Raw genomic sequence first — 26,208 nt, forward strand, 5'->3', positions numbered from 1 at the left:
TAAATAAAAATAAGATTCATAAAACTCTTATAGTAAAAAGAGAGTACCAAAGTTTTACTTCATCATCTTTCACTTCAACAAAACTAGAAAAACATAATCTATACATATATAGTTCACACCCCACCCTCCTCCATATCTTTAGTTTGTTTCCCTCGTACCCTCATAGTACATTAAAACAAACCAAAAATACATCATAAAAAAAACTAACTTCTTATGTCTTCATAAGAACTTATGATCACATACTTCAAACTCGAACATAATAGGTACTCAGTGAAATAGTCGAGAGAGCACAAGTTGACCAGGACGCCACAGTTTAAACCCTAAGCAAGTAAAGGCTAAGTTCAGGACCACCATGACCATCAGGATTCATCATGTAGAAAGCCTCAGAATCTTTTGATCCAACAACTCTTTCAAATTTAGCCCTCATATACATCAATTCACCTTCTAACCCAATTCCATCACCATCACTTGGTAAAACTCCAGCACCCATTGAAACAGGCCCAATTGAGTTCAAAATCTTCCATTCATCAGGCCCACATTCTCTTTTCATTGCATAGCCACATTTTCTACCATTACAATATGTCCTCCAATTTGGCTCTTCTAGCAATTTCACCCCTTTTTTACCTGTCCTCTTATCTGATTCTAATGCAATTCTAACCAATCCTGAAGCCATTTCTCTAACTAAATGACTTGTAGGAGTGGCCATTTCTACAAAGAATGCTGGGCCTAACTTTGGATCTTCTTGAAATGCAAAATGAACATGTCCTCTTCTATAACCAAATAAAGTACCAATAACTTTAGTACCAAGCCCTATTTGTGTTCGGCTCTTACCAAAAGTAAGAGCCGAACGAAGCTTAGAAACTGTCGAACGCGACAGTTTCTTGCTTACTGTGGATGCATTCGTCGCTGTACCTGACAGCGAATGCATCCCAAAATACTCTTCCTCGCTACCTCTAAGCGAGGAAGAGTGGAAAGTGTTCAAGTAAACTTCATCATCGTACTCTTCATCTTCAACTTTTTTCTTGAAATTGAAGTACCTTCTTGAAAATGAGAAGGACTCATGTTGGTTCTTAGACATTATTGTTCTCATTTGAAGTGAAACAAAAAAAAGAGAAGTTGAGGAAGTTAGGAAAATATGAGTGAGTTGTTTTTGACTCTTTTATGTTTTTTTGGGGACTAATATTGAGGGTTTTATGGGGTTTGAAAGTGGTATAAATAAATAAATAATTTTTTTTGAATCAATTTGTTGGACTTTTGGGAAATGAAAGAATTTTAGTAGCAGAGAGAATCCTGACAAAAGAAGGTGAGCAGCCCTACCTAACTGTATCAACAATGTGAAATTGGGAAAAGATAAATAGTAATGGTGGAATATAAAGATTGAAGAGAGAAAATGATTTATTTCGGTCGTTTTAATTTGTTTGTCATATTCTGAATTAATATGGAACTTAAAAAGAAAAAGATTAAGAGTGTTATAATAAACTAAAAATATGTCATATGTATTACTATATAGATATTATTTAATCTTGTATTTTTAAATATATTATATGTCATGTGAAAATTGAAATTAAACTGTTATTAAAAAAAAAGAGATATTCTTTTAATAGTGACTAAAAAAGAAAGTATGACAAATAATTAAATCTAAGGGAGTATTATAAGTCAAGATTTTTTGACTCTTTTCATTTGATTTATTTTGAAGCTCAACCAACCTAAATTCGTATAGCACAGAACTATTTCGATGTTCTTTCTTTGTACCAAAAAAATTACGTAGATTCAAAAACCCTAGAAGAAGTATTATATGTTGCACTACATCTTGATGGTGTTATCCATTTTATTTTACTAATACAATGTTGTAAGTTGTATTTAAATTAGTCTGTATACATCTGTTCGATTTTGAACGATCCTAGCTGCTTGGAAACTCACAAGGGAATTTGCTTACTAGAACACTTCATTAGTTAGTCTAATTCTTAAACTTAATGGTGTCCTAAAAGCGGCTATTAAATATTTTCTTTAGTTAAAAGGATTTTTGAGGTTTTAAATTAATTTTTTTTTTTTAATATTATGAAAGCTTAGTATATCAAATTTTAACAAGTGACATATACATCGAAAACAACTAAAGGACAGGTGAAAGGTTAACACCAAACACACCCACTAGGGACTTTTGCAAGTCAAGATTCAGTAATTAAAATTCAAAGATTAGAAAAGGAAAACTCAAAAAATGTTTGCACATCAATCTATGAAATTATATAGGGACCATTTAGCCACCATTGTGTTGTGTAATTTTCTTTGCTTTAATTTTATCAGAATTATTAAATTATTTCAATTTTATTCTATGCCCATGTACTGTGTACTAATATGCAGATACAGAAGCAGTAGGCGTGGCCTAGGAGCCACAATATAGTACTATTAAATTTACAATAGATACTAAAAGAAATGCGAAAATTTTTTCGGAAATTAGTATGAAAATTTATAAAAAAATAAGTTTTCCTGTAATTTTTCAGTTTTTTTTTTACTGTGAGAGTAATATAAATATTTCAAGGTTTATTTCAAACTATAAATTTCAAAAGATATATATATTTTTTTTAAAAAAAAGTGTTTTCTTATATCGAATCAAACAATATTACAAAAGGAATCCCTTACATAAATTAGGGAAAAATGTTAGAAATATATTTGAACTTTGATCAAAATTGTTGTTACGATACCAAACTATAGAAGGAAAATTTTACCACTCGGCACTATTTGAGTAGTTAACTTTAAAGGTATATATGTGCACACGTGGACATTATAAATATTGCTTCATTATAAATAGTAATGTGTCCACATGGCACATATATATCTTTAAGTTAAACTATTAAATAGTGTAAGTAAAATGTCTTCCATAAAGTTTGGTATCGCAATAACCAATTCGATCAAATTGAAGTATTTTTCAGATTATTTCCCCCATAAATTAAAACATAAAAGAGCACTATTATGGAGACTGTGTCATTCTTAATCAGAAGTCTTAGATTCAAACTCTGAATATGAAAAAAACTCCTATATTATGTGATATAAATTTAATCGAAGCTCTAATGTAAACTCTAAACGTGAGATTGAAAAAGAAGCACTAATATGGTAGGTATATTATAGAGTGTGAAATTGCCACATTACAAAACAAGTTTAGCCATTAATAAGGTGAAACAATAGTGTCAGCAATGTTGTCAAAAAGAAGCTAACAATGTCAAAAAGTGTTGAAGTAATCATGCTTTGTTAACATTGAGCCAATAAAATCTTGGTAATGGCTTATCAATTAGAGATTATGGTAGACAGTTCATAATGGTTAATACAAAGTCCTCCCTATTGTTGAAAATTATAAATAATATATAAATATAACCTATGGTTCAAAAGTCAATAAGATTCTTCATTATTTTTCCTCCACCGACTGTTTAATTTGCACCACATGTGAGGTAGCCTGTAAATAAACATATATATTAGGGTCAAAAACTTTGTTGAATTTCTACTTACACCACTAATAAATCAACAAGTGATTTAGTTATAATGTTTATTTTAAAAATATATATATATAACGATGGTGTTCATATTAACTTGTGCGTATTTTAACTCGATCTACAAAGTTTTTACTATTTTTCATCCATATAGACATCGACTGAACTGAAGCAGAGATTTGAACTTTCACAAGTAAAAGAACAAGAATTAGCGATAAAAAATTTTACGTGGCTAAACGAATCAAGTCGTTAATTCTATTTATTAAAAAAATTGTCATATTAGGCACAAAAATATACTCCCTCTGTCCCTATTTACTTGTTCATATTTCCTCTTTTAGTTGTTCCTATTTACTTGTCAATTTTGACAAATCAAGAAAGGACAAAAAAAAAATTTCCTATTATATCCTCAATTATACTTCTTGAAAATTTCAAGTTTTAATTCATCATTTTTGAAACGATAATTAATAATGGTAAAATTATAACTTCATTATGCTAATTATTGCTATCGTAATATGTGTGTCATTTCTGAAGTGAACAACTAAATAGGGACAGAGAGAATAGTTCGATTGAACCCATATGTCGGCTTTTACCTCCACTTTTTGTACCGTATAACTCTGTCTGTCAAAATTTGAACATACAAAAATAAATTACTAGTGGTTTTTAAAATAAATTTATTATTAGGGGGAGAGGGTTGTGATTATGATTTATGGTACCTAAATGTCACGGACCAACTAATTTTCAACTACAATCAACAACTAGGAGATTAATTAAGGGCAAAAGTATATATTATGTTGAATAAGCTAGACATGTCAAAATCAAAACCTAAAACCAAAGAGCTTAAAATCCAATTAACAATCTGAAAACATCTTATAATTGATTAATAGTTAGGTGATGAGTAAGCATGATATTGCCTTATATGAAGGATTAATTAAGAACTAATATAACAACTTTTTAACATTATTAACCTACCATCCCCTTGATGATGTACAGACTAATATTTTGATCCTAATTGGAAAAATTACAATATGTTGCAAATATTTAGATTGTGTTTATGATATATAATTAGAATTTCAAAAAAAAAATGATACGTAGTAATATTTTGAGTTTTGTAGTAAAAATGTAATACATATTTGCACCGATACCATGTTAATACAACTCTTCACACATTTTCAGCCGATACATCTCTTTTGTTGATACAATTGATAATTGTTGCTTGAATACAACTCTTTCGCTGATACAATTAATACAAGTCTGATATTGCTCTTTGTAACGACCTGTTTAGTCGTTTTGAACAGCAGATTTTATTTCTGGAAAAACAGGCTGAGGCGACGGACCCCACGACGGACCGTCATGGGCACGATGGACCGTCGCAGGGTCTCGTTTCAAAACACTTAGAAAATCTGAAATTGGGTACTGAAAATCGACTCTCTGAACTTCGTAACAGAATGACAGGATGGACCGTCACAGGTGTGACGGACCGTCACAGACTCTTCAGAGAAATTGAGTCTCTGAATCTTGCGACGACCTGCAGGACGGACCGTCGCAGGCACGACGGGCCGTCGCAGGCACGACGGGCCGTCGCAGGTTGCGTAATCCCAGTCTGGGTCGAATTTCTTTATACGTTTTAAGGGACGTTTTTGACTATTCCTGCTTTAATTATAAAGTTAGTGGGTTAATGTTAATAAGTCTAATTACTTGGGGGTTAAAAGAGGTAACCTTAAGTTAATTAGTGGGTTATATTTGCCATCTTTTATTCTTAATTATATGCTAATTAGAGTAAAAGAAAGAGGGTTTGAATAAAGAAAATAGAAAGAACAAGAAGAGAGAGAGAGGGTCGATCGAGAAGGGGAAAGCACAAAGCTTTGGAGAAAATTTGCTTGCTTGATCACTAATCTTCGGTGGAGGTAGGTTATGGTTTCTCCTACGATATTCGTAGTAAACTCTTAATAGCGAATGATATGTCTTGATAATATTGTAAACCCTGCTATGTGCTTAATTGTATGCTTGCATGAATGTAATTATATAATTGTGATTATATAAGCATGATGAAGTTATTGAATCCCAAATCTTGCAAAACCCTAATTTCTTTGTTAATGATGAGGCCTTGGTATAAAAGAAGGCGTGATGAACTAAAATAATGAAATTGATGATGCCTTGGTAAGAAAGAAGGCTTGATGAATTAATAGAAGGAGATTAGGGGATCGGGTGTCACGAACCGACACGTAGATTTAGGGGATCGGATGTCACGAACCGACATGTAGATTTAGGGGATCGGGTGTCACGAACCGACACGTAGATTTAGGGGATCGGGAGTCACGAACCGACACGTAGATTTAGAGGATCGGGTGTCACGAACCGACACGTAGATTTAGGGGATCGGAGTGTCACGTACCGATACAAGAGGATTAATGAATATGAGGGAGCGGAGTGTCACGTACCGACACAAGAGAAATAAAGATAATGAATCTTGAAAGATGTTAATATACTCAATCTAATGAACATAATTCCCAAATGAGTATGGCATTGAGGCTTGAGTCCTCGTGTGTGAACTTGACGGAAATTGTTAATGATATAGTACTTGCTATTGCTACATGTTGAGTATCATAGTTAATTTTATGATATTACTTGGTATATATTGATTTCTATTTTGAGTTGGCCGATGATATCTACTCAGTACCCGTGTTTGTACTGACCCCTACTTTTATATTTTCTTCTTGTTTATTTGTGGAGTGCAGCAAACGTGCCGTCATCTTCGACTCAACAGTAACTCTAGCCAGTCTTCATTACTCCGGATATCAGGGTGAGCTAATGCTTCTAGCGTGGACTGGATCTTCCTCTTCATATCTTGATGCCTTGAAGTTCCGGCATGGACTAGCTTTTGTGTATTTTTAGCTTCTTAGAAACTCTTAGATTTAGTAGTTTGAAGTAGATGTTCTTGTGATGATGACTTCCAGATTTTGGGAAATAATAGTTATTGAATTGGTTTTTATTAATGAGTTTAAGTCTTCCGCATTACTTTATGTTGATATTACATTGAAATGTTAAGGTTTAGATTGATTGGTTCGCTCACATAGGAGGGTAAGTGTGGGTGCCAGTCGCGGCCCGATTTTGGGTCGTGACACTCTTTCACATGATACGTGTAAAAAAATCAATTGAACATATGCTATTAATATAACATGGGGAAAAAAATACGACACATTAATAAAATATTAAAAAAACTAACCTGATGAATTCCATTTGCCACCATGTTTAATTAAAATTGACACAATTTTCTCCATCAAATCAAATCTAAACTTTTTCAACCTTCAATTTTAATTGTTTTTCCAAAAAAAAAAAAAAAGAAGATAAAATATGACAGAATTCGAATATATGAATATAGTTCAATTTCTGGAAAAAAAATGATACACGTTTATGGAAAGAAGATAACAGAATACAATTTTTTAAGGATAAAAAATTAAAACTAATTATCATTAAAAACGGATTGAGATAATTAAGGTTCATATCTATAATTAATATATTTTAAAATCCCTTAAAAAAGGTGCACATTTTGTTATCAGTTAATAACATTAACTACATTCACGTAAATTACCCAATTTTAATTAATCATTTTTTTATTTTATTTTTCGTCCTAATTTTACAGAATAAATATTAACAATATTTTAATTTAAAGAAATGCTATAAGTTGATATATTAAATGTTATAGAATGAAAATCAAACTCTTATGCCATAACTTGAGAATATGACTACAAAATATGCTATATACCTAATTTACACTTATTTTAAAAAATTAATGAGAATAATATATTTTTTCTTGATATGCTATAACTTGATAATAATATGCTATAAGTAGTTTATTATTAAAAAGTTTGTTTATAACTTGATATTTAACATCTTAAATGTGTGTCGAGTGTTATTTTTATTTTTATCTAATAGAAGTTTCATAATGAATCTCCCTTACATTCTCAAAGCATTGTTTGGTGTGACGAATAAGAATAACTAGTCACAGGATAAAAAAAAATAATCTTAGGATGAAATTTTGATATCTTGTTTGGTTGTCAATTGTCATATTTGAGATGACTTATCCCACCATTTATATCATAGTGATGGAATAAGTTATCACATATACATGGTGGGATAAATTATTCCTATATGTGATAACTTATCCGAGGATAATTTGTTCCCAACCAAACGACCCCTTTGGGACTTAGCGTCTTCGTTGAGATTTGGCCTCACTACACAAAAAGTGTCTCGTTAGTTAGAATCTTGAATTCGTCCTTATACGACCTCTAAGCTTCTCCTCCTATTTTGACACCAATTTTTCATGGTTCAAGCCCAATAACAAGGTATTGTCTGTTTTAGATCGACTTTTCTAAGCAACCGTCAAGGCCTTTGAACCTCGCGATCTTAGAGTTTTAATCGACTCAAGACCCCTCATGTTGCAGAGATGCATAACATCAGAATTCATCAACATTTCATATTAAATATATCAATTATATTACTACAAATAACATAGCATATCCAAGAATCAATTGTCATTACAAAACCAAAACACCCGTGTTTGGGAAGTCTGATGCTCAAAGCATTCCACAATTATGTAAGGTACGTGGAACGACTGTACCATTAGGGGTGTAATGTAGACAGACTACCCTAACACAAACATCAAGGATTGATTCCACAGCTCGAACTCGTGATCAATCCTAGCAACATTGAATCCTAGATACTTAGCAAATCAGTTAACTATCAAGTAGTTGGAAAAGGATTGAAACCACTTTGGACCATATCTTCTAAAGGACCAAAGAGTGGTTTAGGGAGATTGTTCCATTCATACCAATCCCAACCAGCACATTTATCAGGTTCAAGTGTTTCAGGCTTCTGGTTAACATCAGCAGGGACTGCTCTGACGAATACGCAAACGATGTGCACTTTCTCTGAGATGACATTGTTAGTCACTGTTAGAAACTCGGTTTTATCAATTTCTAATCCTGTTTCCTCCTTCACCTCCCTCGTTGCGCACTCTTCAAAACTTTCCCCTGTAACCAATACATGATCAATGTACGTGTTCAATATGTTTCGAGCCTCGTTTCAGAGCTTAAACGCACGTTAAGCACGCCTTGAACAACACTGGGCAACTATTCAGAACAGAACCATAGGCTTCTAGGCTACGAACATGATCACTTATTTGATCATATTGCTGAACTCAAATATGAATATATGCACATTGTGTTATCAAATATGTCTTGAATTAAACAGAACCAAATACTCCCTCCGTTTCAATTTGTTTGTCTAACTTTCCGTTCCAGTCCATTCAAAAAAAAAAAATCTTTTTTCTTTTCTAAAGACTCATTGTCATTAGTTCTAACTTTCTACGTAGCATGTTTAACACCAAAAGATTAAATAACGTTTTGATCTATTCTACATACTTTTAAGTTAAAGACCAAATGATTCAAAGTTTTCTTTACTATCTTACACTTCGTGTCAAGTCAAAACACATTTCTATGTCCTAATTTAGGTAGCACAGTCGAAATTTCGAAATTCAAAAAAGTTTTAATTTTTTTAAATAAAAATTATATAAATACATTATAAATCACAATAATTAACTGTTAAACTATATTTCGTATGTTTGTAAATACTCCAGTTTTTCTTATTTTCAATTTAATAGTCTAGCAAAAAATTACTATAAATTTTAGATCATCTAGCAAAGAAATCATATCATAAATCATAACTAATATGTGGAATCTAAGCTTCGATAAACAACGGGAAGAAATTTTTAGGTACTCACCGAACTCCAGGTGGCCGCCGGGAAGTGCAAAGGTGCTATGGCCGACGGCGGAGAGGCGTTTCCCCAACAGAACTTTACTTCCTTTCAAAAGGAACACCGCTACGCCGACTTTAGGTATCGGAGGTGACGGTAGCTTTGAGGAGTCCGGTGCTTGCTGAGCGCCGTTTTCCATTTCTCCGGCACCGGTATAAATTTAACGGGAAAGCGTAGATTGCGTGTGGAGTATTTATATAGTTGAAAATTTTGTAATTGGGTTCCGTCTAGGCCCAATAGTAAGAAGCTATTGGGCTTTTTCAAACGTGTGGATGGGAGGTATGTACAAATAGTCTATGGCCAACTTTCACATATAGCAAACAAAAAATTCATATTTGTATGCTATAGCAAATTTTGCATAATTGCGCTCTATAGCAAACATAAAAATTGTATAATTCGCTATACATATACAAGTGTATAATTCGCAGGCCTAAATTGTATAATTCACTGGCCTATTTCGCTGCAATTATATAATTAGCTTTGCATACAGTTGAATCGAATTAAAGTGTATGTATATTGCATAATTATAAGTGTATAGCAAGAAGATATATATTTTTCTCGCTTTATACAAAAACAGAAACACAATATGTACACTTCTGTTGTATAAAGCTAGAAAAAATTGTATTTCACAGCAATTGTATAATTCTTTGGCCTTTTTCTCTGCAATATTTGAAGTAAAATGTTTGTAAATTATATAATTAAGTGCATAACACGAAGATATACATTTTTGCATGTGTATATACAATTTTCTCTCGCTTTATACAAAACAGAAACAGAAATTATACACTTCTATGTATAAAGCGAGAGAGGCGAGAATGGGAGAGTGGCGAGCGAGACTTCTGGGAGAGAGACGCCTGGCAAATCCAACGTTTGCTATGGAGCACAATTAAATCAAACTCTAGCTACTCTATTTAATTTAGGTTATTAGTTTGCTATTATATACAATTTTCCCATAGTCTATTTTGTGACATTATTTAAAATTTAACCATTAAATATACAACTTATTTTATCGTATTCTTAAAATTTTTCAATCATTTGAAAAACTTGCGAAAATATCTACTATCTCTTATTTTTGGATTCATCACTTTACGTGATGTATCGAATGTATACGCAATCGAGACACGGTATATCGATATGTTGAGCGATGTATTCGAAATCGAGATGGAATGTATCAAAAAGTTTTGGGATGTGTACGAATATAATGAAATTTAAAGGATTGTTGTAATTTGAATAATAGTACGGATAATATAAAATTAGCTCTTAACAATATGTGATTTGTGTAAAATTCCCAAAAAAGAAACTTTTAGTTTATCTTACAAGTCTTAACGGATCGTCACAAGTTCGAATTGATACAATAAAAATAAAGAAAAAAGATGTTTGATGGCATGTGCATGCCCTGATCACGATATTTATCAAGTACTTTCTTGCTAATTCAAAATCTACTGACTCAATTAAAACAAATCGTAATTAGAATATCATCTAGATAAAACTTAATTAACATACAATCGATGAATGTACTTAACCATTTAGGAAATTTACATTCTTTATTCCTCATAATTTGGGAACTTTAAGTAGTGAAGAAAAAAAAAAGATAGCAAAAAGAGATGGAGAAAGAAGACTTTAAATGGCCTTTGATATCAATATATATCATTCAATATTATTACATAAACTTTCACGGAATAATCTTAAAAACATATAATCTTAAACTCTATTAACTCTGGCTTATCTTAAATCTAATAAGTAATTGAACGAGTTATAAATTTCAGCAATACATTCATAATTTATAAATTTTAAATTTTAACTACCATTTACTACGATTATAATTTCGATTTAGGATTTACTTGGTGTAATGGGGCGCCTACAATTGTTATACTCCTCGCACACCCGTGCCCGTATACGCCCTGCAACTTTAATTTAAAAAAAAGAAAAACATCGATTATTATTTTTCGAAATCAAATAAAATTATACTTTTTTTATTTCTAAAATAAATTATAAATTTCTCATTTAGGCGTTTAAAGAAAAGACTTTATAATAATATCTCATCATGCGATTCGTACACGACCACAAAGTACAAGAAATCACTAAAAAAAATTCTTTTTAAATTTTCTAATCAAATATCGAAAATTTAAAAGGGCCATTTGCATTTTTTTTCCCTATATTTTGTGCCGGTCTTTAATGATTTTATTCCTCTAGGTAAAAAAAAAACGCAATTTTTTAACATAATAATAGTTTATAAGTTGTGTTTCAAACTCGTAAATAACTTTTATTATGTTATAAATACAAAAATTAAAATTCAACTTATTTAAATGATTAAGAATAAAATCTACTCATTTTAATGAAAAATCATGCAATTAAATGAAAACAAGACTATATAACTAATTTGCCACACATATTAATAGTAGTTCGCATTAGGCGGTGCGAAGTTTTAAAAATCAAAATAAATATTTTATTTTTAAAATTTAAATTGTGACACGTAAATTGAAAAAGAGTTTGATCAAAAATTTACCGGGCTTTGATTGAGGAGTTGCTGATCCAGCTGATGGAGGACGATGAGGTAGTGCTGGCATTTTACTACTTCCCGGACCTATTATTAAAATAAAGTTTATATATATATATTATGCTATCATAATAATTTATTTATTTCGAATATAAAGAATTTAATCGTATTAATACATAGAATTTAAATTCAATTCAAACAAAGAACAAGCATTTTTGGGTATAAAAAATATTATTTTTTTTGTTTGGTGGGGTGGGGGTACCTACTTGTCTTTGAATTTTCTTCCCTTTTGGTCAAATTGATGAATATAAAATAATATTTTAATCTGTCCAAATTTGATATCCAGTTTATTTTCAATAGCCTAATTATTTATACTTTTATAATCCGTTTGATCAAGTTTAAAAAATTATTTATTTTAAAAAGTATTTTTATTGATAGTGTTTGGTATATACATACATAATAGCAATTTGTATTAGACTAATTAATTTGAAAAACTTGTTGATGTAGAGTAATAGTTTATGCTTAACTATAATTACAAAAGTATTTTCGATAAAAAAAAAATCTGCCATACATGTCTTATTTAAGGAATATATGCTTTTCAAAGGTGTTTTTTTTTTATATTAAATAACTAAAATTTGATATGTCAAATTAAAAGTAAAGCTCTTTACAATTAAAAAAAGGAAATGGAAAAGAAAAACTGTTTATTAGTCCAAATTAAATGCCATCGTACTAATGAATTTATTTACTTCCTTCAACTGAAAATTTAGGGAAAAAAAAAATTAAAATACATTAATATTAAGGGATAAATATATCATTTTTTAAAAGAGTTTTATTTACGTAGATGTTTTTTAAAATTCTCCTTCTAATAATACAAGTGATTTTTATGTTTTATCTACACAAAAAATTGTTATTCAGTAAATAATGAATAATTTTTTAAAATTTTCATACTTTATATATCTATCAGAAAAGCAAAGAGATAAAACCTGATAATATTCTTCGAGAAGCCATTATCGATGATTGACAAAAGATTAATACAAACAATATCAAAGTGAATGCTTTGTAATTCATGGTTTCAAAAAGCTATGGAGGAAGAAATGAATAATATACTGTGTTTTTTTTTGTTTAATACAAACAATATCTTATATAAGCTTTTCCTCAAGAGAAAAATAAATAAATTATTCAAACTTGTGGAATAAAATCCTTTAAGATATTAGAAAACGTGTGAAGTCTTCCCTGGACTAAACATTTAGGACACTTTAGTTCTTATTTTTTCATTGACGGTTCAATATCTCTATTAATGTTTGATTAATTTAAATTATTTAAATTATTTTATATTCATAATTTAAATTTAAAATTATTTATTAAAAAAATAATAATTTTATTCGCTAGACCGCAGCCTTTTTTGATTGGTGACACTTAGTTAGTCTTCTCATACTGATATGTTGAACGAGTCATTACTTAATTAGCCTCTCTTTTTTTTCAAGAACATGTAGAATATATTAAGGTAAAGTGATTTTATAATTTGTAGAAATTATCAATATTTTTTACTTTAAAATTTCTTTTAATTTAAGTACTTGGTATAGAAAGTTGAGTTTTTTTAGCTAAAAATAATTTTTAAACAGCAGCCAAAAAAAATAAATCAGAAACAGAGTAAATTGTATTTTTGGATTTGTACTGGTCTTAAATTAAAAATTATCAAATGCTTCAAAATGTCACTTAATCTTATAATCTTAAACTTATTTAAAAAAAATGAAAATTAAGAGTTGTAAAAAAAAGTTCCTTTTTCAATTGGAACAAAAAGGAAAGTATACAAATAAATTTAAACATAGGAAGTAATTAATAGGGTTATATAATAAATTACATGTTAAAATTATTTTTTTAAGAGATCAATTAAGTTAAACAGGAAAAAGTAAAAATGATCGATAAAGAAACTTCTACTTGTTTAGTTTGAAAAAAAAAACAGATCATTTAATTTTATTTATTATATCATTAATTGTAATTATCTTTTAATGCTTTATCAAAATATTAAATTTATCTAAAAGATAATATAATAAAATTATTATTTTATTTATTTTTGATCAAAAATATGTTAAATTAATATGGACAAACAAAAAAAAAGTACTACTATGGAGTCTTCATGGCAGTTGACCAAGTCAACTGATAGCGTCTTGTCAAATTGTGTAGTTTAGCTGCAGTTATATTATAATTGAGTCTATTTATAGAAAATAATCGATCATTTTTTTATCGAAGACTTTAAAATAGCAAAAGTTTAATCTTAATATCTTCATCTGTTCTATCAAAACTTTATTAATGTGCTTATCTACGAGCTATACTAATTCTATAGAGTAATTGCTTACATGAGCATGTCTTATACTTATTTTTAAAAATACTTTGAATTATCAATTATTTTAATTTAAAATTCTTTTTATACAATTTCAGAAGTATTCATTTTTTAATTTTTTTTAAAAAGTATCATATTCAAATTCACAATATTTGAAATAAAGAGATCTTTTCTTTGCATCTTAGTTCTTTTTTTCCCTTCATATTTGATCAACAACTGAAATTCCTACTCTTCGTCGTATTCTATTTATATGATTAAATTAAATATGTATATTAAAACTAATAATAATGTGATGAGGTATATTATGAATATATTGAATTGATTCTACTATTTCGTAGATATACTATATTATCAAAAGTTAAACATGTTGATCAATTAAAAGAATAAAAATGACCTAAAAAGAAATGTTTGGCTTGAAATTAAACACGTCTTATAGTCTTGTAAAATTTTTATATCTACAAAATGCTTTGAAATACTTGCTATGTCATCAAAAAAATTATGATACTTTTTATAAGTCTCTTAAAGTATATATCAATTAGGAGACATGAGAGTGTCTGACTGTTTTATTCTTTCATTATATTTTAAGATATAATCTTTCTTTATATGTCATAATTTATGTGTTTATAGTTTTTAAGCATAATCACAATTAAATACAATTAACCAATTAATTTTATTTTAAACTTGTAAAATACAAATATTGTGAGACAGGAAGAGTATAAAAAGGGCCGTTCACAATAGAAAAAATTGAAAATATTTTGTGTTGTATCCTCTTTTGGGAGATAATTTAATGAAACAAAATGTACCCAACCTGTACAAAGTGGAGTACTAAAGTTTATAAACCATATAATTAATTAATTAATTATCTAAAACATACATAATTTATTGATTATTATTTTAACATATGTTATAATTCTTGCAGAGATCCCTGTTTACTTGACGACGTATACAATTTTCTAATTCTTGTCGATCCATTCCACTGCATGCCATTGGGGTTGCTGCAAAATAACAAGTTAATAATAATAATAATAATAATAATAATAATAATAATAATAATAATAATAATATATTTTGTTAGGATTGAAATATATAATTCAAAAATGACATAAATCGATTTGGTCGGTTTTTAATATTAGTAAAAACCATTCTCGCATCCGTTTTTTGCTATCAAACTGTCAATCAGTTTTATTAGGATACTAACAAATCACAAGATTTTATATATATATAAAATAGAGAGAGATAGACAGATCTACGAACCCCACTTAATTTTGACCCCTGTTCATATGTGATATATCTTCTCATGAAAAAAATTACTCATAAATCCTTTCGATTTTTAATTAGTAGTTTTATATTTAAATTAATATATATATATATATATATATATATATATATATATATATATATATATATATATTTTACCCTTTTAAGAATGTTTCATTGTCGTCTCGTCCTATCCGATCCTTTCAGTTATTAGCGAGCTGTACGAAAAGAATGAAATTATAAATGTGTGAATTCATATTTAATCAAATTTTAATATAAAAATACAAAATATCGAGTGGAAAATTGAAAAAAAATTAGAAAGCAATATATTGGAGAGAATTTTACCCGGGGGTGGGTGTATAACAGCAGGTGGTGAGTGTGGATCAGTTGCTGAATGATATGGTTTAGAATAATGAGGTCGCATTGGAATTCCAACATACTCTGGTATTATCATAGAAAATTAAATTAAATTGAGAAAAAAAAATTTGGTCACAAAAAAATTAATTTATATAATTTGATAAGTAATTTAAATTTATTATTTAAATTCTTCAAATATTAATTAACTTTCTAAATTTTTAATTTTATTAATTCAATTAAAATATTTATTAATTCAATTAAAATATTTATAAAAATAGCAGTAAATATTTCTTAGTGAGAAATAATTAAGTTATGCAGAAATTCATATTGAAATAATATGGTTATAAAATAATAATAATAATAGTAATATATTTTGTTAGAATTGAAATACATAATTCAAAAATGACATAAATCGATTCGGTCGATTTTTAATATTACTAAAAAGCATTCTCGCATCCTTTTTTTTGCTATCAAGCTTTCAATCAGTTTTATTAGGATATTAACAAATCACAAGATTATATATATATATATATAGAGAGAGAGAGAGAGATCTACGAACCCCACTTAATTCCGATCCCTGCTCATATGTGATATATCTTCTTACGAAAAAAATTACTCATAAAATCTTTTGATTTTTAATTAGTAGTTTTATATTTAAATTAATATATATATGTTTTTTACTTTTTTAAAAATATTTCACTTCCGTCCCGTCTTATCCGATCCTTTCAGTTATTGGCGAACTATAGGAAAAGAATAAAATTATAAATATGTGAATTCATATTTAATCAAATTTTAATATAAATACGAAATATCGAGTGAAAAAAAAATAAAAATTAGAAAGCTATATATTGGAGAGAATTTATTCTTACCAGGTAGTGGGTGTTGATTAGTTGCAAAATGTTCTGGTTTAGAGGTATGAGGTCGCATTGGAATTCCACCATACTCTGGTATTATCATAGAAAATTAAATTAAATTGATGAAAAAAGAATTTTGATCAGAAAAAAATTAATTTATCTAATTTGATAAGTAATTTAAATCTATTATTTAAATTCTTCAAATATTAAATAACTTTCTAAGTTTTCGATTTTATTAATTCATTTTCTAAATCTACTCATTTTGATGAAAAATCATGCAATTAAATGAAAACAAGACTATACAACTAATTTGCCACACATATTAATAGTAGTTCGCATCAGGCAGTGCGAAGTTATAAAAATTAAATTAAAATATTTTATTTTTAAAATTTGAATTGTGACACGTAAATTGAAAAAAAGTTTGATAAAAAATTTACGGGGCGATGATTTGGGAGTTGCTGATCCAGCTGATGGAGGACGATGAGGTAGTGCTGGCATTTTACAACTTCCCGGACCTATTATTAAAATAGAGTTTATATATATTATGCTATCATAATAATTTATTTATTTTGAATATAAAGAATTTGATTGTATTAATACGTAGATTCATCAATATAGGCTAGGTCTGTTGAGTTGGGACTTAGCCCAAAATTTAATAGAGTTGTGCTATGATTTTTGAAGTTTATTTGAGAAAAGAATTTTTTGACCCGGCATGAATAAGAGGCTTGAGAAGTATCGGTAGATCCGTTTCATGGGCCAGTGAAAATTAATTAAAAATATAATATAATATAATATTAAAATTTTAAATTACAGAGAGTACAAACTCAAAACAATTATGTTAATATTTCTAATTAAATATTTATATTTTTACTTGAAAAAATAAATAAATATAAGAAAGATAATTTTATTTGTGGATCTGATTAAAAAGTAGTAGTATTAACATCATGTAATATTATTTTATCGATATTTATGATAATAATTTTAAATTATAATTTATAATTTAATTTAATAATTCTAAATATGATATAATTTTTAAATAAAAATAACACTACACATACTTTTAAAATGATAAATATCAAGCTATAAACATACTTTAGCCCACATACTTGTGAGTTGGAACGGCCATTTTCTGATCCACACAAAAAATAAACTGGCCTAATTTGATTCGTAAAATATCAAAGCCTATATAAATTAACCCGAATGAAATGGGTTAATGCATATTGACAGCTCTATTAATATATAAAATTTAAATTCAATTCAAACAAAGAATAAGCACTTTTGGGTATAAAAAAATAGTTTTTTTTGTTTGAGGGGGTGGGGGTACCTACTTGTCTTTGAATTTTTTTCCTATTTGGTCAAATTGATGAATATAAAATAATATTTTAATCTGTCCAAATTTGGTATCCATTTTATTTTCAATAGCCTAATTATTTATACTTTTATAATCTGTTTGATCTAAGTTTGAAAAAATATTTATTTTAAAAAGTATTTTTATTGACAGTGTTTGTTATATACTTATGTAATAGCAATTTGTTTTAGACTAATGTGAAGAGATAATAAATATATAATACAAATGATCTTTATGTTTTATCAACATAAAAAATTGTAATCCAGTAGATAATAAATAATATTTTAAAATTTTCATACTTTATATATCAATCAGAAAAACAAAGAGATAAAACCTGATAATATTCTTCGAGAAGCCATTATCGATGATTGACAAAAAAATAATACAAACGATATCAAAGTAAATGCTTTGTAATTCATGGTTTCAAAAAGCTATGGAGGAAGAGATGAATAATAAATATACTGTGTTTTTTTTTGTTTAATACAAACAATATCTTATATAAGCTTTTCCTCGAGAGAAAAATAAATAACTCAAACTTGTGGACTAAAATCCTTTAAGATATTAGAAAACGTGTGAAGTCTTCCCTCGACTAAACATTTATGACATTTTAGTTTTTATTTTTCATACGTGATTTAATATCTATATTAACGTTCAATTAATTTAAGTTAGTTAAACTATTTTATATTCGTAATTTAAATTTAAAATCATTAATTAAAAAAGAAATAATTTTATCCATTACGCCGCAACCTTTTTTGATTGGTGACACTTAGTTAGTCTACTCTTAAGTCTTCTCATACTGATATGTTGAACATGTAGAATATATTAAGGTAAAGTGATTTTATGATTTGTAGAAATAAGCAATATTTTTTACTTGAAAATTCTTTTTTTTTTAAAGTACTTGGTATAGAATGTTGAGTTCTTTTAGCTAAAAATAATTTTTAAACAGCAGCCAAAAAAAAATAATCAGAAACAGAGTAAATTATGTTTGTGGATTTATACTGATCTTAAATTAAAAATTATCAAACTCGTCAAAATGTCATTTAATCTTATAGTCTTACACTTATTTTAAAAATATAAAATTAAGAGTTGTAAAAAAAAATTCTTTTTAAATTGGAATAAAGAGGAAAGTATACAAATAAATTTAAACATAGGAAGTAATTAATAGGGTTATATAATAAATTACATATTAAAATTATTTTTTTAAGAGATTGATCAAGTCAAACATAAAAAAGTAAAAATGATCGGATAAAGAAACTTCTACTTGTTTAGTTTGAAAATAAAAAAAATTAACAGATCATTTAATTTTTTTATATATTATATCATTAATTATAATTATCTTTTAATGCATTTATCAAAATATTAAATTTATCTAAAAAATAATATAATAAAATTATTATTTTATTTATTTTTGGTCAAAAATATATTAAATTAATATGGACAAATAAAAAACTACTACTATGGAGTCTTCATGGCAGTTGACCAAGTCAACTGATAGCGTCTTGTCAAGTTGTGTAGTTTAGCTACAATTATATTACAATAGGGTTTATCTATAGAAAATAATCGATTTTTTTTTCTATCGAAGACTTCAAAATAGCAAAAGTTTAATCTTAATTGTTAGGTTATGGAGCCTGATTAATATTTGATGTACTCAAGCAAGAGTACATCCGAGTACAGTTACACCATAGGTGGAACAACAGTGAGTTGGATGTCCAGGCTTCAGATATGTATTTCTCTTTCATCTACTGAAGCTGAGTATGTGGCAATAGCTGAAGCTGGGAAAGAGATGATATGGCTAGCAGATTATCTGGAGGAATTGGGCAAGAAGCAGAGCGAGAAAATTCTTTACTTAGATAGCCAGAGTGCCATACAGTTGGTGAAAAATTCTTTTCATTCGAAAACAAAGCACATCAGGAGGCGGTACCATTTCACTCGTAGGGCGGTGGAGGATGGTGATATGTGCTTGGAGAAGATAGAGGGTGCAAAGAACCCGACAGACATGTTGACGAAATGTGTTGATGTTGGAAAACTGGGGTTATGCAAAACCTCGGTTGGTCTTCTGTAGTTGTTGCTACAGATATTGCGGTGCGGTAAAGATGTTGATGATAAAGAGATTTTTTTTAGAATGTATTTTTGGATGAATGAATCAGTCTCCAAGTGTGAGAATTGTTAGGTTGTGGAGCCTGATTAATATTTGATGTACTGTCATATATTAATGTTCACGCGGTTTAACCTCCGCGGTGAGGTTGCCACGGGGATATGGGGGGCGGGATCCTGATTAATATTTGATGTACTGTACTATTTATTCTCTAAACCAAATATACTCTAAATTATTAATATATACCCTACCGCCATGGAAGTTTACCCACAGGGTGTTACCACAAAATATTGGTTTCTTTCTTTCTCTCTCAAGATCTCTTATCTCTCTCTCTCGTAAGTTATTGTGTTCTTCATTCATCAAGTGTGTGTGTGTGGATTCTATCCTCACAACTGGTATCAAAGCCAAGGAGATTTAACACGATCACTGAAGATGGATAGTTCAAAGCTTGGAATCAAGAAGTTTGATAAATCCGATTTCAGTCTCTGAAAGATGCAGTTGGAAGATTATCTGTACCAGAAAGATCTTTACGAACCGTTGACTGGGGTGAAGCCGGAATCCATGACGAAGGAGCAGTGAAAACTCAAGGATCACCAGGCTCTAGGGTTGATCTGGTTGCCTTCGTCAAGAAACGTGGCGTTCAACATCGTGAAGGAGAAGACTACGTTCGATCTATTCAAGGCACAGTCAAACATGTATGAAAAATCATCGGCGATGAACAAGGTATATTTGATGCGTAGATTGTTCTATTTACAGATGTCTGAGAATGGATCTGTTTCTGATCACATAAATGAGTTCAATATGATTGTGAGTCAACTCAGTTCTGTGAATATTAATTTCGAAGATAAAATTAAGGCGTTGATTTTGATGTCATCTCTGTCCGAGTCCTGGATACTGTTGTTGCTGCAATTAGCAGTTTCCGTTGATCTGAGAAACTGAAGTTTGATGAAATTCGTGATGTTGTCCTTAGCGAAAGTATTCGCAAATGAGAAGTGGGTGATTCATCGGGCAGTTCTCTCAGCGTTGATCGAAGGGGGAGAAGTAAGACGAAAGGCCAAAATCAACATGGTCGATCAAAATCAAAGAATCAAGGAAAATCTCTGAACAGATCAAACGAGACTTATTGGAACTGTGGAGAAAAAGGGCACTTTCGGACGAACTGTACAAAGCCAAAGAAGAAACAGAATCAGAAATCTGGAGATGACAATGATTCTGTAAATTCAGCAGAGGACATTGGAGATGCTCTAATCCTTAGTGTGAACAGCCTGGTTGAATCATGGATTTTTGGAATTTGGTGCATCTTTCCATTCGTCTCCAAGCAAGGATTTGTTCCAAAACTTCAAATCTGAAAATTTTGGAAAGGTGTATCTTGCTGACAATAAAGCCTTAGAGATTGAAGGAAAGAGAGATGTTTGCATAAAGACCCCCTTGAGAAACCAGTGGACATTGGAGGATGTCAGATATATTACTGGGCTCAAGAAAAATCTGATCTCTGTTGGTCAGTTGGATAGCACGGGATATGCAACAGATTTTGGAAAAAATTCATGAAAGATTGTGAAAGGTGCTTTGGTAGTAGCTCGTGGCACCAAATTTGGAACCTTGTACACCTGCAGGGTGTATTAACATGGCTACTGTTGCTGATAGTGCTTCCGTTTCATGTCTGTGGCACAACAGACTTGGACACATGAGTGCTAAAGGAATGAAGATGCTGGTTGCCAGAGGAGCATTAGAGGGCCTGAAGTCTGTCGATATGGGTCTTTGTGAGAGCTGTGTTATGGGCAAACAGAAAAGAGTAAGCTTCACAAAGACTCCTAGAGAGCCAAAGAAAGTGCGATTGGAAATGGTTCATACAGATGTTTGGGGACCATCTCCAGTATCATCACTTGGAGGATCCAGATTCTATGTTACCTTCATTGATGATTCCAGCAGAAAGGTATGGGTTTACTTCTTGAAGCATAAGTCAGATGTGTTTGCAACTTTCAAGAAATGGAAAGCTGAAGTTGAGAATTAGACCGGTTTGAAAATAAAATGTCTAAGGTCTGATAATGGAGGAGAGTATGACAAATCAGAGTTCAAGGCATTTTGTGCAACTGAGGGAATCATATACTATGAATTATTAATATATACTCCATCGCCGTGGAAGTTTACCCACGGAGTGTTACCACGAAATATTGATTTCTCTCTTTCTCTCTCTAGATCTCTCATATCTCTCTCTCGTAAGTTCTTGTGTCCTTCATTCATCAAGTGTGTGTGTGAATTCGATCCTAACAATAATATCTTTGTCTATTCGATCAAGACTTCATTAATGTGCTTGTTTACGAGCTATACTAATTCTATAGAGTAATTGCTCACATGAGCATGTCTTATACTTATTTTTAAAAGTACTTTGATTTATCAATTATTTTAATTTACAATTCTTTTTTTACAATTTTCAAAAGTATTAAATTTTTTTAAAAAATATCATATCCAAATTCACATAATTTGAAACAAAAAGATTTTTTCTTTGCATTTTAGTTCTTTTTTCCCCTTCAGATTTGATATAACTGAAATTCCTACTCTTCGTTGGTATTCTATTTATATGGTTAAATTAAATATGTATATTAAAACTAATAATAATGTAGATGAGGTATATTATGAATATATTGAATTGATTCTACTATTTCGTAGATATACTATGTTATCAAAAGTTAAACATGTTGAGCAATTAAAAGAATGAAAATAACCTTAAAAAAAATGTTTGACTTGAAATTAAATACGTCGTATAGAGTCTTATAAAATTTCGATATCTACAAAATGTTTTGAAGTACTTGCTATGTCATCAAAAAAATTACAATATCTTTTTTATAAGTCTCTTAAAGTATACATCAATTAGGAGAACGTCTGACTGTTTTATACTTTCATTATATTTTAAGATATAATTTTTTTTATTAAACATATTTACTTTATTTATATGTCATAATTTATGTGGTTATAGTTTTTAAGAATAATCACAATTGAAGACAATTAACCAATTAATTTTATTTTAAACTTCTAAAATACAAATATCGTGAGACAGGAGGAGTATAAAAAGGGCCATTCACAATAGAAAAAATTGAAAATATTTTGTGTTGTATCCTCTTTTGGGAGATAATTTAATGAAACAAAATGTACCCATTCTGTACAAAGTGGAGTACTAAAATTTATAAACCATATAATTAATTAATTAATTATCTAAAACATACATAATTTATTGATTATTATTTTAACATATGTTATAATTCTTGCAAAGATCCCTGTTTACTTGACGACGTATACAATTTTCTAATTCTTGTCGATCCATTCCACTGCATGCCGTTGGGGTTGCTGCAAAATAATAATAATAATAATAATAATAATAATAATAATAATAATATATTTTGTTAGAATTGAAATACATAATTCAAAAATGACATAAATCGATTGGACCGGTTTTTAATATTAGTGAAAAATATTCTCGCATCCGTTTTTTGCTATCAAGCTGTTAATCAGTTTTATTAGAAATATATATATATATATATATATATATATATATATATATATATATATATACTAAAAAATTACTCATAAAATATTTTGATTTTTAATTAGTAGTTTTATATTTAAATTAGTATATATATATATATACTTTTTTAAGAATGTTTCACTTCCATCCCGTCCTATCCAATCCTTTCGGTTATTGGCGAGCCATACGAAAAGAATAAGAATATAAATACGTGAATTCATATTTAATTAAATTTTAATATAAATACAAAATATTGAGTGAAAAATCAAAAAAAAATAAGAAAGATATATATTTGAGAGAATTTTACCAGGGGGTGGGTGTATAACAGCAGGTGGTGGGTGTTGATCAGTTGCCGAATGATCTGGTTTAGAGGAATGAGGTCGCATTGGAATTCCAACATACTCTAGTATTATCATAGAAAATTAAATTAAATCGAGAAAAAAAAAATTTGGTCAGAAAAAAATTTAATTTATATAAATTTGATAAGTAATTTAAATTTATTATTTAAATTCTTCAAATATTAAATAACTTTCTAAATTTTCGATATAAAAAAGTTATTAACTTTTTTTCATTAATTCAATTAAAATATTTATAAAAATAGCACTCAATATTTCTTAGTGAGAAATTATTAAGTTATGCATAAATTTATATTGATATGATATGGTTATAAAATAATAATTTTGATATTTTAAATAGTTAAAGGAGAATCATAAGACCCTGTGTATAGAAAAAAAAAATATATAGTTAATTATTCTCAATTATGAAAGAAGAAAATAGATTTTTATCATAACACATAACTAGTTGAATAATTCAACACTTAATAATTTATTAAATTATAAATATCATAATCAAAAGAATCAAAATTATACATAGCATTTGAGATGGAGAAGTTTACCTGGTGGAATTGCTGGTGAGCTAGCATCATTATAATCATCATCATTATTATTATTATCCTGATTATAATCACCATTATCATCATCAGCCATAATAGCCCTACGTGCTGTAACAAAGAAAATTTATATTATAAATATATAGGTATTTTTTCGTTTTAATTTATATGACTTTGATCTAAAATATGGAGAGCTAGATCAAATTAAAAACTTAGAATAAAATAAATGTTTATATTCAGTGTAAAATTTAATATAATTTCACAAACCACTATCATAGAGATAGAGATATCGTTTCTGATAGACTCTCAATTTAAGGATAAACACTATTGAAAAAGAAATAACAAAATGTAAAGAAGTACTCAAGGAAAAATACTAAAAAAATTATATGATAACTATCAGAACAGTAACTACAACAAAATAATACGATAATCGAAGTATAAGAAACAACAAAAAGTAACAGAAATTGAAGAACGAGAATTAAACTACAGATACAATGCTACGACTACTAGTATGGAAGGATAAGCGATACAACACTCAACTACTTACTAACCTTCTACTTTAATCCACGTCCCTACGCAAAAATGAAATTTACGTATCGAAAGATCATATAAGAATCATGCAATATAAATCAGTTAACAATTCAAAGTATTTTGAGAAAAAAAAATCATGGTTAAAACAAATTTTAAACAAAGATAGTTAGCACAACAATTAATAATAAAATGAATAATAATAATTTAGGGGAAAAACAATTATATTATAGTCTATAGAGTGAAGGGATTACTAAACCTTGTAATAATCTTGTACAGGATGTTGTTGAGGATAAACAAAAAATTAAGAAAAAAATGGCTATGAATAAAAAAGAGAATGTTTTGTGAATCATGGTTTTTAAAATCTACAAGATTGAGATTTTATTTAATCAAATAATATGCTTATTTATTTACCCCTTTATACAATTTTCTTAAAGATTACAATATTGATAGGGAATTTGGAAATGTATGGACAACTATTTATTAGAAAATTCTTATTTTCTTTGCCCAAATTATGTGGCTTGACTTTGAAGTCTTTTGCTAAAAGTTAAAATTTTAATTTATATGTTAAAGTCTCCTCAAATTGATGACTATGATGGCACTAGTCGATATATAGTTATGAATTTATCGTTTGTCTGTTATTAGATATTTTATAGCTAACAATTTTATTTTTATTACATGTTTTTAATTTATCGGTTAATATAATTAGTAATATTTTTTTTTATTGCTCAGAGATAAAAGTTATATGACGCACTAATTTCTATTTTTATTGTTGTGTATTAATGTAACGATCCAAATCAAAAGTCGTGTTGACACCTATGTTCCTATCGATAGGTAAGTCAACTTAATACTTTTACCAATTCAATTCAATATTTATAGTAGAAAGATAAGCAGAAACATAATATCCAATCACTAAGTCATTTACAAGTAGAAAATGCGAAAATCTAAATTACCACCCCGAGATTTAGTTTCATAAGTACATGAACTTCTATAATACGGTAAAAATCCAAACTATGAAAATCTAAACGTAAAAAATATCCTATCAGTATACCAAAATAACCTAATAAATAGAGGTAGATGAAGGTGTGTGCTGAGCAGCGCACCACAACTCTAAGGTAATCCAAACTCATCTTTAAAGCTCCAAGAAATGTATCCGAATTTGAAATCCAATCTGCACCACAAAAGAGTGCAGCAAGTATAGTATGAGCACGAAACTACGTGTATCCAGTAT

General features: G+C 28.8%; 3 protein-coding genes and 1 long non-coding RNA gene across 9 annotated transcripts; all 4 read right to left on the reverse strand.

The window, feature by feature from the left end:
• LOC101243889 (protein MIZU-KUSSEI 1) lies at positions 1-1,357 on the reverse strand. Its single transcript, XM_004238929.5, has one exon. The coding sequence runs from the start codon at positions 1,088-1,090 to the stop codon at positions 314-316; it is 777 nt and encodes a 258-aa protein (XP_004238977.1). The 5' UTR covers positions 1,091-1,357; the 3' UTR covers positions 1-313.
• A 6,592-nt stretch (positions 1,358-7,949) lies between these two features.
• LOC101246816 (nudix hydrolase 1) lies at positions 7,950-13,023 on the reverse strand. Its single transcript, XM_069297806.1, has 4 exons — positions 12,772-13,023; positions 11,798-11,875; positions 9,259-11,198; positions 7,950-8,509 (listed from the first exon to the last, which is right to left on the reverse strand). The coding sequence occupies exons 3-4, from the start codon at positions 9,428-9,430 to the stop codon at positions 8,220-8,222; spliced, it is 462 nt and encodes a 153-aa protein (XP_069153907.1). The 5' UTR covers positions 9,431-11,198; positions 11,798-11,875; positions 12,772-13,023; the 3' UTR covers positions 7,950-8,219.
• LOC101244184 (uncharacterized) lies at positions 10,820-12,901 on the reverse strand. Its single transcript, NR_136277.1, has 3 exons — positions 12,772-12,901; positions 11,798-11,875; positions 10,820-11,198 (listed from the first exon to the last, which is right to left on the reverse strand). It is a non-coding gene; the product is annotated as an uncharacterized lncRNA (long non-coding RNA).
• Positions 13,024-14,873: 1,850 nt separating the features above from the next.
• Positions 14,874-25,486, reverse strand: LOC104647298 (uncharacterized). 6 transcript variants are annotated; one of them, XM_069297809.1, is made up of 6 exons: positions 18,280-18,436; positions 17,035-17,112; positions 16,613-16,687; positions 15,732-15,827; positions 15,546-15,604; positions 14,874-15,124 (listed from the first exon to the last, which is right to left on the reverse strand). In XM_069297809.1, exons 1-5 carry the CDS (start codon positions 18,362-18,364, stop codon positions 15,597-15,599), a joined length of 342 nt encoding a protein of 113 aa, XP_069153910.1. In that variant the 5' UTR covers positions 18,365-18,436; the 3' UTR covers positions 14,874-15,124; positions 15,546-15,596. The 6 variants fall into 6 exon arrangements, 2 of the variants coding, with proteins under 2 accessions (XP_069153910.1, XP_069153909.1); XR_011221096.1 differs by lacking the exon at positions 17,035-17,112 and having other exon boundaries at positions 18,280-18,515; XM_069297808.1 differs by lacking the exon at positions 15,546-15,604.
• Between the last annotated feature and the right edge of the window lie 722 nt (positions 25,487-26,208).

The sequence above is a fragment of the Solanum lycopersicum genome, chromosome 5, assembly GCF_036512215.1.
Source record: "Solanum lycopersicum chromosome 5, SLM_r2.1".
Classification (NCBI taxonomy): domain Eukaryota; kingdom Viridiplantae; phylum Streptophyta; class Magnoliopsida; order Solanales; family Solanaceae; genus Solanum; species Solanum lycopersicum.